At 54.0% G+C, this 19,080-nt stretch overlaps 3 protein-coding genes across 3 annotated transcripts in view; 2 read left to right on the top strand and 1 right to left on the bottom strand.

The window, feature by feature from the left end:
• The first annotated feature begins 251 nt into the window (after positions 1–251).
• gnl2 (G protein nucleolar 2) lies at positions 252–11,980 on the top strand. Its single transcript, XM_084471119.1, has 16 exons — positions 252–439; positions 1,089–1,173; positions 3,215–3,309; positions 4,090–4,229; positions 5,837–6,021; positions 6,387–6,453; positions 6,577–6,735; positions 7,037–7,150; positions 7,485–7,613; positions 8,488–8,592; positions 8,717–8,875; positions 9,369–9,476; positions 9,590–10,089; positions 10,645–10,721; positions 10,996–11,072; positions 11,233–11,980. Exons 1-16 carry the CDS (start codon positions 376–378, stop codon positions 11,368–11,370), a joined length of 2,202 nt encoding a protein of 733 aa, XP_084327245.1. The 5' UTR covers positions 252–375; the 3' UTR covers positions 11,371–11,980.
• dnali1 (dynein, axonemal, light intermediate chain 1) lies at positions 11,752–15,353 on the bottom strand. Its single transcript, XM_084471120.1, has 6 exons — positions 15,080–15,353; positions 14,314–14,444; positions 13,626–13,795; positions 13,016–13,194; positions 12,030–12,194; positions 11,752–11,872 (listed from the first exon to the last, which is right to left on the bottom strand). Exons 1-6 carry the CDS (start codon positions 15,182–15,184, stop codon positions 11,837–11,839), a joined length of 786 nt encoding a protein of 261 aa, XP_084327246.1. The 5' UTR covers positions 15,185–15,353; the 3' UTR covers positions 11,752–11,836.
• Positions 15,354–15,553: 200 nt separating this feature from the next.
• Positions 15,554–19,080, top strand: part of snip1 (Smad nuclear interacting protein) — a 3,901-nt gene continuing 374 nt past the window's right edge. Inside the window, exons 1-4 of the mRNA XM_084472336.1 lie at positions 15,554–15,888; positions 16,331–16,529; positions 17,088–17,680; positions 18,639–19,080. The exon at positions 18,639–19,080 is cut by the window's right edge and continues 374 nt beyond it. Of these exons, the coding sequence (XP_084328462.1) occupies positions 15,701–15,888; positions 16,331–16,529; positions 17,088–17,680; positions 18,639–18,900 (1,242 nt within the window). The 5' untranslated portion in view covers positions 15,554–15,700 and the 3' untranslated portion in view covers positions 18,901–19,080. The remainder of the gene's footprint in view (positions 15,889–16,330; positions 16,530–17,087; positions 17,681–18,638) is intronic.

The raw sequence follows: 19,080 nt of genomic DNA, 5'->3' as shown, positions 1-19,080 counted from the left end.
TAGAAGGCGGACTTTACGGAGGTTTTTATTGGAACTATAAACGTTTATAATATGATTTAATTATTTATGGCGCAAATAATTCCGTCATATCAGATGATATTTGGGATGTTTTGATTATTCGAGTAAATATTATGAACAACATAACATTAGTCATATGACGTCAGGACGTACCGCTCTCTGATTGGCTTGTGTACCGCTCTCTGATTGGCCGGTGTCGCCGTCGCTCTTTTGGTGACGTCTTTCCGGTTAACGCCGCGCACGAGGAACACGTGTGCAGTGTGTAACAACAGAACTCGGACTTTAGGACTCGTACCCGCGACCTTCTGTGTCCCCGGTACCGCAGCATCCACCCGCCACTCCACCCGCCGCGCCACCATGGTGAAGCCGCGCTTCAAGGGGCGGAGCTCCATCAACACCTCCACCTCCAGCTCAAACCCTGGTGAGCTCCGTCACACACACACACACACACACACACACACACACACACACACACACACACACACACACACACACGGCTAATGCTAACAGGTCCTGCTAACCTCCAGCTCCACCCGGGGGGAGACAGCTGACAGCTCCACCCGGGGGGAGACGGCTCCACCCGGGGGGAGGCAGCTGACAGATCCACCCTGGTAGCATCAGCCGTCTCCCCGGTCGTGGGGTTAGCGGACCTGTATCGGGTTAGACGATGTGTTGTTGGCTGTTGTTGACAAGCAGCGCTGCCTCGACAGTTCGAGCGGCAGTGATCGGGAATCAAACCCGGATCGAATCTATGTAAACCAGCTTGTGATGATACCAGTATGTGATGATACCAGTGACGATACCAGTATGTGATGATACCAGTGACGATACCAGTATGTGATGATACCAGTATGTGATGATATCAGTGACGATGCCAGTATGTGACGATGCCAGTATGTGACGATACCAGTATGTGACGATACCAGTATGTGACGATACCAGTATGTAAACCAGTATGTGATGATACCAGTATGTGTTGATATCAGTGACGATACCAGTATGTGACGATACCAGTATGTGATGATACCAGTGACGATACCAGTATGTAAACCAATGTGTGACCCTCCCAGACCGGCCCAAGGATGCCGGGGCCAGCAGCCTGCGGGACCGCTCCACCATCAAGAGGCTCAACATGTACCGGCAGAAGCAGCGATGGTGAGACCCCGGGCCGCCTCACCAAGTCAAGTCCAGGGCTTTTAGTGCCAAATGTACACCATAACCGGCAGGCAGTCATAGTTGGCAATGAAATTGTTGTGTCCCAAACTCTCCTTAACAATGCAATAATATAAAAAATAAAATAAAAAAATAGTATAAGATAAGAGTAAAAAGTGCCCTGGAAATCCAGAGTTCTCGCGAGAGCACAATTTGAATTTGCTCAGCAAGTCACTCTGGGAATTAACAATATACTCACTCCCCGATTCCCCTCTGCATTAACCAATCACATCGGTGTATCTGATATAGGCGGGCCAAAAGTGTTGCTGTTTTACCGGCCGGATACGGCAAGAGTCTTATCTATTGGTCAGCTCTGCTGGTCTGGATACGTCGCCCCTTGTATTCTTCTGATTGGTCATAGTGATATTTTTTCGATATTTTCAAATGCATGCTTGGTGCCGCCCCTCGAGTTGGGCCTCTTTCATTACTCGTTGCCAGACCCTACAGCTTTCTAGATGTGGGTCTGGATTTCCAGGCTAAGTAAAAAGAGTAACAAAGAACAAAATAGTTAAAATAGTTAAAATAAAACTAGAATATGTACAGTAAATATACATATACACGTGTGTGTGTGTGTGTGTGTGTGTGTGTGTGTGTGTGTGTGTGTGTGTGTGTGTGTGTGTGTGTGTGTGTGTGTGTGTGTGTGTGTGTGTGCGCGCGTCCCACATATAGAACAATTAGGGGTGCACGATAATTATCGGGCCGATAACAGAAATGATTACATCATTCCGATAAGTCCGACATCATGACAAATAGCCCCGATAACATAGCCTATATAATTTCAGTGCCCCGCTCCCACTAACGCTAAATGATAGGTTAAAATGAACGCTAAATGACGCTGATTATTGACAGGCTGGGTAATTTATTCTTAGTTTCACTAACTTTACAGTACACGTCTGCACACACAACCGGACTTGTTCATTACTTCACTAAACTGACACACGCTACCGCTCGCTCGCCTCGCTCTTTCACACACACACACGCTACTTTCGTAACACTTATTATTGACAACAGTTAACTGAACATTATAGGGTCCCGGCCTTCCACTCCCTGTTTTCTCAGTTAAACACATACATCAACTACATTTGTCCCAGTGTTTGTTAGATGTGAAATGAAGCAAAAAAAGACCCTCTCTTTCTCTGTATCTTCTATTTGTCTGTAACTCATGCTCCAATCTTTCATCGATCGATGCGGATGTTGTTGATGCAACAGAATATATGATGCATTGCTGCAGCAACATTTAAGATGATCACCATGAGTTCTGCCCATTCTGCCTCCGTTGCTGTCTGCGGTCAGACCAAAACTCACCTGAGTGACAGGGGCCGTCCTTATCCCGCCTCTTGCAAACCTCAACCCTACGTCATATCCTGCCCCTTGCAAGCCCGCCCCCCCTAAACCCCCCGTTGATTCTACTGATGTCTGAGAGACAACGATGTCCACATATCGGGCATCAAGTGTGGAAAAAAAAAAAACCCCAAAGGTTTTTGGGTTTGTTTGTATTAATGTCATGATCTTGGGTCATGATCATATATATGTATATGTGTGTGTGTGTGTTATCGGTTATCGGCATCGGTATCTGCCTTTAGGAGCTGAAAGCTATCGGTATCGGTCAAAAAAAAAAGTTATCATGCATGCCTAATAACAATTACAATAAAGTGTCAATAAAGTGTCTTAGTCAGCATCTGTAGTGCAGTAGTAGTGCCTTCACTCACCAGACGTCTGGTAAATGGTCCTCATTTATATAGCGTTTTTATCAAAAGCGCTTTACAGTGTTGACTGACATTCACCCATTCATGCACACATTCACACACCGACGGCGGAGTCAACCACGCAGGGCGACAGCCAGCTCGTCAGGAGCAATTAGGGTGAGGCGTCTTGCTCAGGGACACCACAACACCCGCTCTACCTCCTGAGCTAATGCCGTCTGCACCACCAGGACCACTCAGTGTGTCGTTGTGTTGTGCGTCATTGTGTGTATCCCCTCCAGTAACGACAGAGGGAAGGTGATCCGGAACCTGTCGTTCCAGTCCTCCGTGACCCCGGGGACTGTGGCCCGCGTGGAGCCCAACATCAAGTGGTTTGGTGAGTCGCTGCCCATCCACCTCCAGAGACCAGACTGACCTCCAGAGACCAGACTGACCTCCAGCCTCCAGAGACCAGACTGACCTCCAGCCTCCAGAGACCAGACTGACCTCCAGCCCTCAAAGACCAGGCTGACCTCCAGCCTCCAGAGACCAGACTGACCTCCAGCCCTCAAAGACCAGACTGACCTCCAGACTGACCTCCAGCCTCCAGAGACCAGACTGACCTCCAGCCCTCAAAGACCAGACTGACCTCCAGCCTCCAGAGACCAGACTGACCTCCAGCCTCCAGAGACCAGACTGACCTCCAGCCTCCAGAGACCAGACTGACCTCCAGAGACCAGACTGACCTCCAGCCCTCAAAGACCAGACTGACCTCCAGACTGACCTCCAGCCTCCAGAGACCAGACTGACCTCCAGCCCTCAAAGACCAGGCTGACCTCCAGCCTCCAGAGACCAGGCTGACCTCCAGCCTCCAGAGACCAGACTGACCTCCAGCCTCCAGAGACCAGGCTGCCTGGGAACCTTTAGATGTTTACTTATGAGGAGTTGTGTCCTCTCTCCAGCCTGTTGTTGTGGAAGTTGTGGAAAGTGAACTGGTCCCAGCATGATGTTAATCATCATGGTCTCAAAGAACACGCTAAACGACTTATTATGTCTCTTATGGAGACGGAGTCTGGCGAGAGAGAGGGGTTCTAGAGAAGAGGAAGCGACAGGTAGCTTATGAGCAGAGGTGGGCCTATTGCCTCCATCTTACCTCCTCACCCCTCTGTGCCTCCAGCCAACACCCGAGTGATCAAGCAGTCGTCCCTGCAGAAGTTCCAGGAAGAGATGGGGCGCGTGCAGAAGGACCCATACAGAGTCATCATGAAGAGGAGCAAGCTGCCCATGTCCCTCCTCCACGACCGCATCAAGGCTCACGTGAGTAAACACCTCCACCCCCTGGAGATACACCTCGTCCACCCCCAGGAGATACATCAGGAGAGGGGGTGAAAGGGAGGGTGAGAGGGGGCACAGCAGACTGAGATGGAGGTCCACAGAGACAGCATGTTGTAGTTCATGGTGTTTCGAGGGTTCTGGGTTACCATAAACCCTGTGGTGGTAGATCTTGTCTGTGCAAAGTGCCAACTCTGAGCTCTCCAGAGGATTCCAGATCCATCATGGGTTCCGTGACAGCATGGCCTCGTAATCGCTCTCATATGCCCGGCGGATTTATTGAAACCGGCTGTTAAATGTCTGAAAATGAATTCATGCCCGTCCTAATGGAAGGTCAGGCCTGGTATTTGGGCTCCTCTCCGCTGTGATATAACAGAGAGTTCTGTTCCTGCTCTTTGTGTTCAGGACGCCGGCTGTGTTGACCTCGCTTCAGGGGCCGCTCACAGCTGGCCTCACGTTATCGATAGCTTGTGGCGCTGCAGCCTTTATTCAGTGAAGACTCTTTATAACTAAGCCTCTCTCTCTCCAATCGTCCGTTTGAAGTCCTGGTGGTGGAGATCCATGGTTTGAGGTTGGTTCACTGGACGGGGCGCTCTGTTGGGGATAGGGTGGGTTCACTGAGCAGAGCGCTCTGTTGGAGGTAGGATAGGTTCACTGAGCAGAGCGCTGCTCTGTTGGAGGTAGGGTGGGTTCACTGAGCAGAGCGCTGCTCTGTTGGAGGTAGGGTGGGTTCACTGAGCAGAGCGCTGCTCTGTTGGGGTAGGGTGGGTTCACTGAGCAGAGCGCTGCTCTGTTGGGGATAGGGTGGGTTCACTGAGCAGAGCGCTGCTCTGTTGGGGTAGGGTGGGTGCTCTGTTGGGGTAGGGTGGGTTCACTGAGCAGAGGGTCGCTGTGTTGGGCGGAGCACTAGCAGGCGCCCCTCGTGTCTGGGTCTACACCCAGGAGTCTTGTGCAGGTGGTCACTAAGTGGCTGTTTGTTTCTGTTTGTTTCTGTTTGTTTTGTAATTGATGCTAGTGATCAGAGTGGGCTTGTATCACGCGACCTCACCAGCTGTTTTTATGGTTATTTATGAGGAGGCAATGTGAGCTACTTTTATTGTTTCTGGCTCGGCAGTTTTTATTCTGCATGTTTTGATATTCTGCAGACAAAAATCAGTTTCTTGGAAGATGGACTTGTTAAGATCGTGATTTGTTACCACAAAAGTTAAGAACCCCTTTTAGATATGGCAGAGGTCAGGGTGACTCAGTCGTGTTTAAACTCTGGTCCAGTGATTCAGCATGAATAACGTACCTTAACGATGCCAAGGATTCATCTCCCTCCCCAGCTGGTGTCCTAATCTCCTCCTCTCCTCCTCTAACGTCCTCCTCCTCTAACCTCCTCCTCCTCTAACGTCCTCCTCCTTGAACCTTCTCCTCTAACCTCCTCCTTCTCTAACCTCCTCCTCTCCTCGCCCTAACCTCCTCCTCCTCCTCCTCCTCCTCCTCGCCCTAACCTCCTCCTCGCCCTAACCTCCTCCTCCTCCTCGCCCTAACCTCCTCCTCCTCCTCCTCCTCCTCTCCTCGCCCTAACGTCCTCCCCTCCTCTCCTCCAGAACTCCAAGGTGCACATCCTTGACACAGAGGGCTTCCAGAGCACCTTCGGGCCGCGGGCCCAGAGGAAGAGGCCCAGCCTGCTGGTGGAGGACGTCAAGGACCTGGTGGTGCGGGCCGAAGCCTCCGTCCTCTCCTACAGCGCCGACAAGGACCGGGACCTGGTCACCGATGACTCTGGGGTCCGGTAAGGTCCAGGCCAGTGCAGTGTAATCCAGGTTCCTCTAGACCGGACCTGGTCCCTGAGGACTCTGGGGTCCGGTAAGGTCCAGTCCAGTGCAGTGTAAACCAGGTTCCTCTAGACCGGACCTGGTCCCTGAGGACTCTGGGGTCCGGTAAGGTCCAGTCCAGTGCAGTGTAAACCAGGTTCCTCTAATTGACCCTGAGGAAGAGGAGGAGGAGGATGGAGATGATATAGTGAACCCTCTCTCTCCGGGGGGGGGCTTATGAGGAAGAGGAGGATGGAGATGATATAGTGAACCCTCTCTCTCCGGGGGGGGGCTTATGAGGAAGAGGAGGATGGAGATGATATAGTGAACCCTCTCTCTCCAGGGAGGAGGTGCGTGAGGAGATCTTCAAGAAGGGCCAGTCCAAGAGGATCTGGGGAGAGCTGTACAAGGTACGCTATCACCTGCTACTGTATCTCACACACACATCAACACACGTCATGTTTTATATACATGTCATGTGATCTATCGAGGGGCTTGACGGGTCCTGTGATTGACGGGTCCTGTGTCCGTAGGTGATCGACTCGTCAGACGTGGTGATCCAGGTGCTAGACGCCCGGGACCCCATGGGCACGCGCTCCCAGAGCATCGAGACGTACATGAAGAAGGAGAAACCCTGGAAACACCTCATCTTCGTCCTCAACAAGTGTGACCTCATCCCCACCTGGGTCACGGTAGGTCCCCTGGAACCCCCGGTGTCATGTGACGTAACCAGCCAATCGGGACTGACCTTACCCTGAACCTTTACTCAATGTCTTTAGTTTAGTGCTCTAGATTCTGTATTCTTGTCCGGCCGATATTAACCCAGATTAATATAAAATAATGAAAAGGTCATGTATTTGTATTTAGCCCACCGGTACTCCACAGGTGACTGAGGAGTACTTGATACAACACACTGTTGTGTCATCATCAGTGAGGGGGGAGACCACAGTGTATCCATGACGATGAACCCCATCCTTCTTTTTTTTGCTATAGAAACGCTGGGTGGCCATCCTCTCTGCCATTAACCCCACCCTGGCCTTCCACGCCAGCCTCACCAACTCCTTCGGCAAGGGCTCCCTCATCCAGCTGCTCCGGCAGTTTGGCAAGGTGAGCCCCACCCTCCGCGACCCTCCACCCCGCTGACGTAGGTCTCTGTAGTGGGACCAGACATTAGTAGTGGAGCCAGACTGACGTGGATCTCTGTAGAGGGACCAGACATTAGTTGTGGAACCAGACTGACGTGGATCTCTGCAGAGGGACCAGACATTAGTAGTGGAACCAGACTGACGTGGATCTCTGTAGAGGGACCAGACATTAGTAGTGGAACCAGACTGACGTGGATCTCTGTAGAGGGACCAGACATTAGTAGTGGAGCCACCCCACCAGACTTCTGGCTGACGTAGAAGACATAGCGCATCTCATCCTCCTCGTCTCCCCTCAGCTGCACACGGACAAGAAGCAGATCAGCGTGGGGTTCATCGGATACCCCAACGTGGGGAAGAGCTCCGTCATCAACACCCTGAGGTCCAAGAAGGTCTGCAACGTGGCGCCCATCGCTGGAGAGACCAAGGTACCGTACCGCCAGACCCTAACCCCCCCCAACCCCACCTCTATACAGACAGACCCTAACCCCCCCCCCAACCCCACCTCTATACAGACAGACCCTAACCCCCCCCCCAACCCCACCTCTATACAGACAGACCCTAACCCCCCCCCCAACCCCACCTCTATACAGACAGACCCTAACCCCCCCCCCCCCCCAACCCCAGCTCTATACAGACAGACCCTAACCCCCCCAACCCCACCTCTATACAGACAGACCCTAACCCCCCCCCCCAACCCCACCTCTATACAGACAGACCCTAACCCCACCTCTATACAGACAGACCCTAACCCCCCCCCCAACCCCACCTCTATACAGACAGACCCTAACCCCACCTCTATACAGACAGACCCTAACCCCCCTAACCCCATATACCACCATCTATATACAGACCCCCCCCCCAACCCCACCTCTATACAGACAGACCCTAACCCCCCTAACCCCATATACAACCATCTATATACAGACCCCCCCCCAACCCCACCTCTATACAGACAGACACCAACACCCCTCTCGGCCTCTCTCTCTCTCTAGGTGTGGCAGTACATCACTCTGATGCTCTTGTCTCTCTAGGTGTGGCAGTACATCACTCTGATGCTCTCACTCTTGTCCCTAGGTGTGGCAGTACATCACTCTGATGCTCTCACTCTTGTCTCTCTAGGTGTGGCAGTACATCACTCTGATGCTCTCACTCTTGTCTCTCTAGGTGTGGCAGTACATCACTCTGATGCTCTCACTCTTGTCTCTCTAGGTGTGGCAGTACATCACTCTGATGCTCTCACTCTTGTCTCTCTAGGTGTGGCAGTACATCACTCTGATGCTCTCACTCTTGTCTCTCTAGGTGTGGCAGTACATCACTCTGATGCGGCGTATCTTCCTCATCGACTGCCCAGGCGTGGTCTACCCCTCTGAGGACAGCGAGTCGGACATCGTCCTGAAGGGAGTGGTGAGTTCAGCCAGAATGATCCTCTTGTTGTTATCCTTTGAGCTGCTCTGTAGTTTATGCCGGTAACCACTGGTCTTACAACGCTGAACGCCTGCGTTGCATCATGTCCTCCTCTTCTCCGCAGGTCCAAGTGGAGAAGATCAAGCACCCAGAGGAGCACATCGCGGCGGTCCTGGAGCGGGCTAAGGCCGAGTACATCCAGAAGACCTACCGCATCCCCACCTGGAGCTCCCCCGAGGACTTCCTGGAGAAACTGGCGTTCCGCACCGGGAAGCTGCACAAGGTCAGCAGGGGTCAGAGACATGAGCTCAGTTCATCTCCCTATCTGAAGTAGGGCTGCAACTAACGACTATTTTAATAGTTGACTAGTCACCGACTATTGAAACGATTAGTCGACTAATCTGATAATTATTAAATTTTTCTTAAATTTAGCATGAGGTTGCTTAATTATGTGGCAAATGATAATAAACACAAGAAAGATGGGTACTTAAATGAAAAATGCATCTTTTATTCAATATATATATATATAACGGAGTTAGTAACTGAATTACTCTATAATAAAAGTAACTAGTTACCGCAGCTTGTTAAGAATCAGTGGCTTGTTAGTGACCCAAGCCCGTTAACCAGATCATAGATAAACAGTGTGGTTAATAACCATTAGCTTGTTAAGAATCAGCTTTCAACATCAATAACCAGTGGCTACCTTCTTAACTACCAGTGTTTTTTAAATAGGTGGCGGCAGCATGATGTGTGATCAAAGGGTGGTTGTGTTGCAGGGGGGAGAACCAGACATTGTCACGGTCTCTAAGATGGTGCTCAACGATTGGCAGAGGGGGCGCATCCCCTTCTTCGTGAAGCCGCCAGGACCCGATAACGACCCGGAGGTAAGAACCGGTGGAACCATATGGCGGGGATGACGTCATCATGACAGCGTGATGCCGTTGCTAAATGAATGAAGGGATGATACATGATGATGGATGTCATGTGACTCCTGCAGGGCAAGGAGAAGGAGGCTGCTGCACCTGTGAAGGAGGTGCAGGGGGAGGAGATGGAGGAGAAGCAGCAGCAGGAGGAGGAGGAGGTGGAGGTGGCCATGCCCGCAGAGAAGGAGGCGCAGGAGAGATGTAAGGAGAAGCAGAAGGAGCAGGTCCAGAAGATCCTGGCCGGCGTGCGACAGAACTTTGGCAAGATCTCGGTGGCGCCAGAGTTCAACGACGAGGACCTGGACCCCGTGGAGATGGGTGACCTCGACCCCGCCGAGTTCTCCGACTCCGACGTGGATGAGGAGGAGGAGGAGGAGGAGGAGGAGGGTGGTGAGGAGCAGGGGGAGAAGCAGGAGGAGCAGGCTGTGGTAGAGGGAGAGGCGGCGGGCCCCAGCACCGCGGCAGCAGCAGTGACCAAAGGTCCCAGCGAGGTGATCCGTCAGCTGGACGAGAAGATCGCAAAATACAAGCAGTTCCTGGACCGTGCCAAGTCCAAACGCTTCTCTGCTATACGGTACGTCCCACCGGCAGGGCCTACTCCTCCTCTCTGTGGCCCCTAGGAGCCAGGGCCTATCCCTCCTCTCTGTGGACCCTAGGAGCCAGGGCCTATCCCTCCTCTCTGTGGCCCCTAGGAGCCAGGGCCTATCCCTCCTCTCTGTGGCCCCTAGGAGCCAGGGCCTACACCCTCCGCTCTCTGGCCCCTAGGAGCCGGGGCCTATCCATCCTCTAGGAGCCAGGCTCTACCCCTCCTCTCTGTGGCCCCTAGGAGCCAGGGCCTACACCCTCCGCTCTCTGGCCCCTAGGAGCCAGTAGGAGGCCGTGGGCCCACGAGATGTCTCTCATTGTGAGAGGTTCCATGTGGTGCCGGTGGTGCCGGTGATGCTGCTGCCTAATCAACGGGCTGTCTTCAATAAGGGGCTGCAGCCTTTGCAGGGTGTGCACCGCTAGCTCACACGCCACGCGGATCCCCTTGTGGCGGGAGTTCAGTCAGCCGCCACCGTCCAGCGGCGCGGGGAGGCGGCCTTGATGCGGTGCACGCAGTGAGCTAATGTTCTCTCTCTCTGCACAGGATTCCCAAAGGGCTGTCAAACAAAGTGTTAGCAGACGACAAACCCAAACAAGATGAGAAGCAAGCCCATATGAAAGGTAGCCGGTCAGAGCGCTCTACACACATCCCTCAGACGGGTTAATCCCTGGGGGGGGTTAACCCGTTAACCAGACGGGTTAATCCCTCAGACGATTCACCGTCTGGTTAACGGGTTAACCCCCCCAGGGATTAACCCATCCAGACGGGTTAATCCCTGAGGGGTTAATGGGTTAACCAAACGGGCTAATCCCACTTCTACTACCTGCTAGTGTCCTTATGGTTTGGGAATGTCCCAGCAGCAGTGTGGTTAATGCTCTGTTTTCCTGTTCCCAGCTGTGATCGAGAGGTCAAAGAAGAGGAGGGCGGGGGAGGAGGAAACCCCGGCCGTCGCCAAGATGACCTCCAAACAGGTGACACGTCCTCCTCTTCATCACGTCCTCCTGCTCCGTTTCTCCTCGTCCAACATGGACGGGAAATCTAAAATACAACAGTGTAAATGTAGCGACCCCGGGGGTGTGGAGTGAACCTGTACTGACGCCTTCCACGCTCTCTCTCTCTCTCTCTCTCCAGAGACGCGCAGCCGAGCGGGCGAGCAAGCTGAAGAAGGTGGGCGCGCGTTACTACGAGACACACAACGTCAAGAACAAGAACCGGGACAAGAAGATGCCCGTACTGGAGGGGAAGAAGGGCAAGAAGGCAAAGCGCTAACCAGCGGCGCTGTGGGCACTTCACAGACCTGGGCTACGGCCTGGTGGCGGACTGGCGGGGAGGAACCCCGAAGAGGAGCTCTCATTGGTGGAGAGATGGGATGGGGGGTGTGGCTCTCTGAGCCTTTTGACTTGCTTGTTTAATGGGTTCCCTGAGTGCAGACTGGGAATGTGTGGAGGTGAAATGTGTCCTCCATCAAGTGTGTCTGATGGAGGACACATTTCAGCTCAGTGGAGTGTGTACTCCAGCGCCTTCTGTTGATAAGGACTCAGTGGTCCACCTCTAGACACATGTCTGACCCTCATCGCCCGCTGGCAGCTCTACAACCCTTCATGTCTCAGAGAAAACAATAACTCGTGCTGTAAAAAGATGATAAAAGATATTTACACCCAGAGACCCACAATCTGTTTTGTATGGTTTTTATAAATCTGCGTCCAGGCTTTAAATGACGTGTGTCGGAGGAATCTCATTTCTTTGGAGTGATGGTTACTTCCAGCTGGGCCTGCAATGAGAACATCCTTTAAATACTAAAGTGAACAACATTAGTAGAATTAAAAAATGTAATTTAAATGTAAACTACATCACTTTCAAATAAAAACTTTAAATGATGGTGTGATTGTAAGTGTTGAAATGGCGTGGAGGGCGCGGCCATGTGTCACCTTGAGCTGCTGGTTGGTCCTCTTGAGGAACTGGATCTCCTCCCCGTGCTTCCTCTCCTCCGTCTGGCGGATCTCAAGCTCTCTCTTCTCCACCGCCTCGCATCTGGCCTTCTGCTCGCTCAGCTGGCGCTCCAAGTCCTGCTTCTCCAGCTCCAGCTCACTGAGCTGCAGACCAGGAACCATCAACAGACCAGGAACCATGAACGGAGCAATGAGCTACAGACCAGGAACCATCAACAGAGCAATGAGCTACAGACCACTGACCAGCAGGAACCATCAACAGACCAGGAACCATCCACAGAACAGTGAGCTACAGACCAGGAACCATCAACAGCAATGAGCTACAGACCACTGACCAGGAACCATCAACAGACCAGTGAGCTAAAGACCAGGAAACATCAACACAACAGGCCAGGAACCATCAACAGACCCATGAGCTACAAGACCAGGAAACATCAACACATTAGACCAATGAGCTACAAGACCAAGCAAGAACCATCAACACAATAGGCCACGGCAGGAAGTACATACAACCAGTACTGGACAGCTGGCTGGCCCCTAGCTCTCTAAGGACCGCTAACTGGTCCCTAGCTCTCTGCAGTGTGTGCTAGCTGGCCCCTAGCTCTCTGCAGTGTGTGCTAGCTGGCCCCTAGCTCTCTGCAGTGTGTGCTAGCTGGCCCCTAGCTCTCTGCAGTGTGTGCTAGCTGGCCCCTAGCTCTCTGCAGTGTGTGCTAGCTGGCCCCTAGCTCTCTGCAGTGTGTGCTAGCTGGCCCCTAGCTCTCTAAGGACTGCTAGCTGGCCCCTAGCTCTCTGCAATGTGTGCTAGCTGGCCCCTAGCTCTCTGCAGTGTGTGCTAGCTGGCCCCTAGCTCTCTGCAGTGTGTGCTAGCTGGCCCCTAGCTCTCTGCAGTGTGTGCTAGCTGGCCCCTAGCTCTCTGCAGTGTGTGCTAGCTGGCCCCTAGCTCTCTTGTGGATTCTCTCTCTCACCCGTGTCTCCATGTCGCTCTTGCCCTGCTCGGCCTGCAGGGCCTTCCTCACGCCGAACGCCATGCTGCTCTCGTACAGCGTCTGGTAGGCCGCCACCGTCATGCGGATCTCGTTGCGTACGCGCAGCAGCAGCACGCCGCGCTCCGCACAGTTGATGGTCACCTGACGGATCAGCTCGTCTGAGGGGTCAGAGGTCAGGGTGAGAAGGCAGATGTTGGCATGACTTTAAACCAGCTGTTTGAATCTACCCCAGAGTGACCAGTATGACTCCAGTCTACCCAGTGGACCGACCAAAGGGCTGCTGGGTGTGATGGGTGATGGGAGCTTCTAGTGACCTAGAAGCACTGTAGAGCGGTCACATCGTTGTGATCACTTTGAGATGTGGTATCAGGTGTTACTGATGTATAAATCAGCCCTCGCTGGACTCTGGTCTGTGGGCCTCCTACAGCGCCGGCCCTCTGGAGACTCCAGAGCTCTCCAGGGCCGCCGGCCGCAGGCTGGTTGAGGGAGGAGCCAGCGTGTCCCTACTGTTGTAATGGCTGAAACCCCAGGCCCTGACTGGCTCCACCACCAGCCCCATCAGGCCTAACCCTCAGCAGGCGGTCCTCACCAAAGCACTGTCCGTACAGCTCCCGGCGGACGGGGCAGATGCCGGTCTCGCGGGCCTGCCGCTGCGCCAGGAGCTCGTCCAGCTGGTCCGTCAGCTGCACTACGTCGGAGCGCGTGCAGGGGGTGCTCGACACCTGCTGCACCCACAGCTGGCCCGCCTCCGCCCACGTCCTGGGGACACACTGCACCTTAGTGGGCGGAGCTTACGGACTGACCGCGCCGCCCAGAGCCACTGGACGCTGACAGACCGATGTTTACAAACTAGAGAATGAGCTTAACTCTGTTTAGTTACCATGAGACCAGGCAGGAGCCCAATGATGTGGGTGGTGTAAAGTTTACACCACCCACTGGGAACCCTACCCATTAGGTTACACCACCCAGGTTTACACTGTAAACCTGGACGGTGTAACCCAGTGGGTGGTGTATACCTGGGGGGTGGTGTATACCCAGTGGGTGGTGTAACCTAGTGGGTGGTTTAACCCAGTGGGTGGTGTAACCTAGTGGGTGGTTTAACCTAGTGGGTAGTGTAACCTAGTGGGTGGTTTAACCTAGTGGGTAGTGTAACCTAGTGGGTGGTGTATACCTGGGGGGTGGTGTATACCCAGTGGGTGGTGTAACCCAGTGGGTGGTGTATACCTGGGGGGTGGTGTATACCCAGTGGGTGGTGTAACCTAGTGGGTGGTGTATACCTGGGGGGGAGCAGGGAGTTGAGGACCTCCTCTGTCTGCTGTCTGTGGGCGTCGGCGACGGGGGATCGGGGGGGCGGGGGGACCGGGCCGGACAGGGGGGGCTGCTGGGGGCTGGGCTTCAGAGACCGCACCTACACACACACACACACACACACACACACACACACACGCACACACAGACACACACATAAAAAAAATCACATTTAATTACTCCTATTCAAACCTGTATCAGACCAGATTCTGGGTTTTTTGAGCCGGTTCACAGCGGTTCTAGAGGTAAGCGGTCCATGGTTCTGGTTCAGAGCGGTTCTAGAGGTAAGCGGTCCATGGTTCTGGTTCAGAGCGGTTCTAGAGGTTAACTGTCCCTGGTTCTGGTTCAGAGCGGTTCTCTAGAGGTAAGCGGTCCATGGTTCTGGTTCAGAGCGGTTCTCTAGAGGTTAACTGTCCCTGGTTCTGGTTCAGAGCGGTTCTCTAGAGGTAAGCGGTCCATGGTTCTGGTTCAGAGCGGTTCTCTAGAGGTTAACTGTCCCTGGTTCTGGTTCACAGCGGTTCTCTAGAGGTTAACTGTCCCTGGTTCTGGTTCAGAGCGGTTCTAGAGGTTAACTGTCCATGGTTCTGGTTCACAGCAGTTCTCTAGAGGTTAACTGTCCCTGGTTCTGGTTCACAGCGGTTCTAGAGGTTAACTGTCCCTGGTTCTGGTTCACAGCGGTTCTCTAGAGGTTAACTGTCCCTGGTTCTAGTTCAGAGCGGTCCCGCTCCATCCTACCTTGGGGGTCTTCCTGTCCGCGGTTCTGTCCGCGGTTCTGTCCGTGTTTCTGCTCTCCAGGACCGGGGTGTCGTACCTCAGCAGGGACTCCGCCGGGGGGATCATCCTGATCACTTTAACTCACTTTCTACCGGCGGGAGGAACAGTCAATACTCGACGCTACACCTGCTGTGACTGCGACTGCGACTGTTGATGTCGTCATGGTTACCAGCCGTACGCTCCTCGCGGACGGTGATCGTTGATATCGCCATGGTTACCAGCCGGTCCGGTAGCGCCTGCGCTCTGCGACGACCCGCCTCAGGTCAGCTGGATAATCATAATTTACCAATCTGTGATAAAGAATAACAAAACAAATAAATAACAAATAAATAATAATTAAAGAATAAATAAAGAATAATTAAAGAATAAATAAAGAAGGCGCCGAGCGGTGGCGGAACCATCAGTCGGGGGAGGGACCGGGAGGGTTTCCTGCGCACCACCGGAAGTGGAAACCAAACAGCGTTTACACAATAGAAGTTTTGGTGTTTAGAGTTTTACCTTCATTGTGTATAAAACCATACCTCTGGACCCCGTAATGAACGTTTAGTTCAATATAAACCACGTTAGTCGCGGTGCTTTAAGATGGAGAAAGAGAGGAGACGGAGGCGGGAATCCCCGCCGCGTGAGGCGAGGGTGAGGATCAAACAGGAGAGACCGAGTCCCGCGCGGAGACCCAGACCCCCCCGGTCCAGGTCCCGGTCTGCCAGCCCCCGACCCCGACCCCGGTCCCGGTCCGCCAGCCCGAGTCCGCCCCGCCGGAGGAGCAGCAGGTCGGTGGTTCAGGATCACGGTCCGCACGGCATGTGGCTCAGGAGGTAGAGCGGGTCGGCTGGTCACCGGGAGGTCGCTGGTTCGATCCCCGGCTCCTCCTAGCTGAGTGTCGAGGTGTCCCTGAGCGAGAACTGACCAGCCCCTGACCAGCTGGCTGTCGCACCAAGGGGCTGACTCCGCCGTCGGGGTGTGGATGTATGGGTGAATGTGAGGATGAATGAGTGAATGTGTTAAGCTTTGAGAGGTTGGTCAGCAGAGTGCAGATTAATGCAGTCTGTTTAACACGGTAATGTAATGAAGTCCAACCTTTAGTTTGTGTGATGTGAGACAGAGACATCCGTTGGTCTTCATCGCTCTTCTTAGGAGGACACGAACACAGCCAGCAGTACATCCATATTCTGACGGTTTCATTGAATCCGATCCTTTGCTTCCCTCGTCCAGATCGCCTGTCAGACCGCGGGATCGATCCCCGGCCAAGAGGGAGAGGTCTCCCCCAAAGAGGGAGAGGTCTCCGGCCAAGAGGGAGAGGTCTCCCCCCAGGAGGGGCAGCCGGTCCCCCCGGAACCAGAGGGGCAGCCGGTCCCCCCGGAACCAGAGGGGCGGGAGTCCCCACCGGGGGTCAGACGCCCGGATCAAACGGGTGAGCATGACTGATAGAAACCAATGGAAATGTTCTTCAAACAGGCCAGATAAGTAGATCTACGTTGTTCATAACTATAATAACCCTCCTGTACTGACTCTACTCTGTCATAACTTTAACTGTTGAATATGTATCATTATTTTTATTTATAATTTTTTTCTTTGTTGGTTTCCTGAGTGAAGCTAACTTTATAAGCTACATGTTGGAGAGTTTATAGAGTCTGTCTCTATAGTGAGGCTCACTTTATTTATTTATATATATTTTTACAAATTTTTATTTTTTGAGACAATTCAAGGAACCACAAAGTGATGACCACAAGACATAAACAGACAGTCTTCTAAATAAAAAAAAATATAAGAGTAAAGTACAATAACACTAGCAGTTGCAGTGCAAAATTAAATATTTCCTGTGCTTATTCAGTCACTTTTCAAATTGATACCCCTATACATATTACTCTAGACCTGAATACGAATTATTGATAAGGTCGGGGTTCTGGGCTGAAGAGGGTCTCTCCAGACCACCAGCTGCTCACCGTGCTGACGCTGGTTCTCCTGACAGGAGCGGGAAACTCACCGAGGGGGGGCCGCGGAGCCCCACCGCGGGGGGGCCGTCGGCGCCGAGGACCAGCTCGTGCGGAGCGACCCCCCACCGGAGCGCAGGAGCCGGTGGGAGACGGACAGACCGCCGCCGCCGCCCCGGGAGCGGGGGGGGCGGTGGGACGGGCCGCGGGACGGGCAGCCCCCCCAGGAGCAGCAGGAGGAGCGGCAGCAGCACGACGAGCGGCGGAGGGAGGCCCGGGGGCGGCGGGAGGAGCAGGAGGGGGGGGGAGGGGCCTTCGGGGGCCCCCAGGAGGGGGGCGAGGGCGGGGACGACCCCCCTCCCGACAAGGAGAAGCCCGACTTCGGGCTGTCTGGGGCGCTGACGGAGGACACCAACACCTTCCGGGGCGTGGTCATCAAGTACAACGAGCCCCCGGAGGCGCGCATCCCCAAGCGGCGCTGGCGTCTCTACCCCTTCAAGAACGACGAGCCGCTGCCCGTCATGTACATCCACCGGCAGAGCGCCTACCTGCTGGGCCGCGAGAGGAAGATCGCCGACATCCCCATCGACCACCCGTCCTGCTCCAAGCAGCACGCCATCTTCCAGTACAGGTGACCCCCGCCGACCTGAGGGTGGAGGAGTACGGGGGGTGGAGTGGGTTAGGGGTGCTGAGGTAACACTGATGGTTCTGACCCTCCCCTGAGGGTCAGGGGGGAGGGGACAGGGTATGGGGGAGGGGACAGGGGAGGGGGAAAGAGGAGTTCATATCAGGCTTCAATAATTCTCCTTTTTCCGTTTCTGGAGATAACACATCAGCACCTCTGTGAGGACCTGGAGCTCTAGAGCTCTAACAGAGTCAGACCCATAGGGGGCTGGAGCTCTAGAGCTCTAACAGTCAGACCCACAGGGGGCCTGGAGCTCTAGAGCTCTAACAGAGTCAGACCCATAGGGGCCTGGAGCTCTAGAGCTCTAACAGAGTCAGACCCATAGGGGACTGGAGCTCTAGAGCTCTAACAGAGTCAGACCCATAGGGGGCCTGGAGCTCTAGAGCTCTAACAGAGTCAGACCCATAGGGGCCTGGAGCTCTAGAGCTCTAACAGAGTCAGACCCATAGGGGCCTGGAGCTCTAGAGCTCTAACAGAGTCAGACCCATAGGGGACTGGAGCTCTAACAGAGTCAGGCCCATAGGGGGGCTGGAGCTCTAGAGCTCTAACAGTCAGACCCATAGGGGGCCTGGAGCTCTAGAGCTCTAACTGAGACTGTGTCGTCCAGGCAGCAATCCTAAGGGTTATGCAATCTTTTTTGGCATTATTAAAGTAACACATTTGTTTTAACGAATTGACGGATCATCAGTGACTCGTGGGCCCCACGGTGACTGGCTCTTCAGACTGAGAGCACCCTGGGATCTGATGTTGGAACGCATTTAAAATAACGTGCCTGCACCCAACCCAGAAGATCGGGGCTGCCGAATGAATCCGAACTGAGCACCAAGGCTGGCAGTGAGAGTGAAGGGTTAGGCAGCATGTGACTCACCCCCTCTCTCCCCTCTCCACCCCCCCCCCCCCCCAGGCTGGTGGAGTACACGCGTCTGGACGGGACCCCGGGCCGCCGTGTGAAGCCCTACCTGCTGGACCTGGGCTCGGGGAACGGCACCTACCTGAACAACCAGCGCATCGAGGCCCAGCGCTACTACGAGCTCAAGGAGAAGGACGTGCTCAAGTTCGGCTTCAGCAGCCGCGAGTACGTCCTGCTGCACGAGTTCTCCGACACGGCCGAGGTGGACGCCCAGCCGGCCGGGGAGGAGGACGAGGACGACGGGCTGGACGAGTAGCCCCTCCCACATCACAACCAAGGACTAATTCCAAAAAAAAAACAAAGGCGCCGGCGAGGATGGCGTGACCTCACGGCTCTGACCGGCCAATCGTCTCTCAGAACAGCGTCTACTTCTCAGGACTCGCGCCCCCCCCCCCCCGCCCCTACTGGACCACTGGTTCCTGGCTCTCCTGAACCC

The sequence above is a fragment of the Micromesistius poutassou genome (assembly GCF_964030765.1).
Source record: "Micromesistius poutassou genome assembly, chromosome: 8".
In the NCBI taxonomy this organism is placed as follows: domain Eukaryota; kingdom Metazoa; phylum Chordata; class Actinopteri; order Gadiformes; family Gadidae; genus Micromesistius; species Micromesistius poutassou.
The sequence above is the reverse complement of the archived record's forward strand: the minus strand, read 5'-3'. Positions and strand labels throughout refer to the sequence as shown.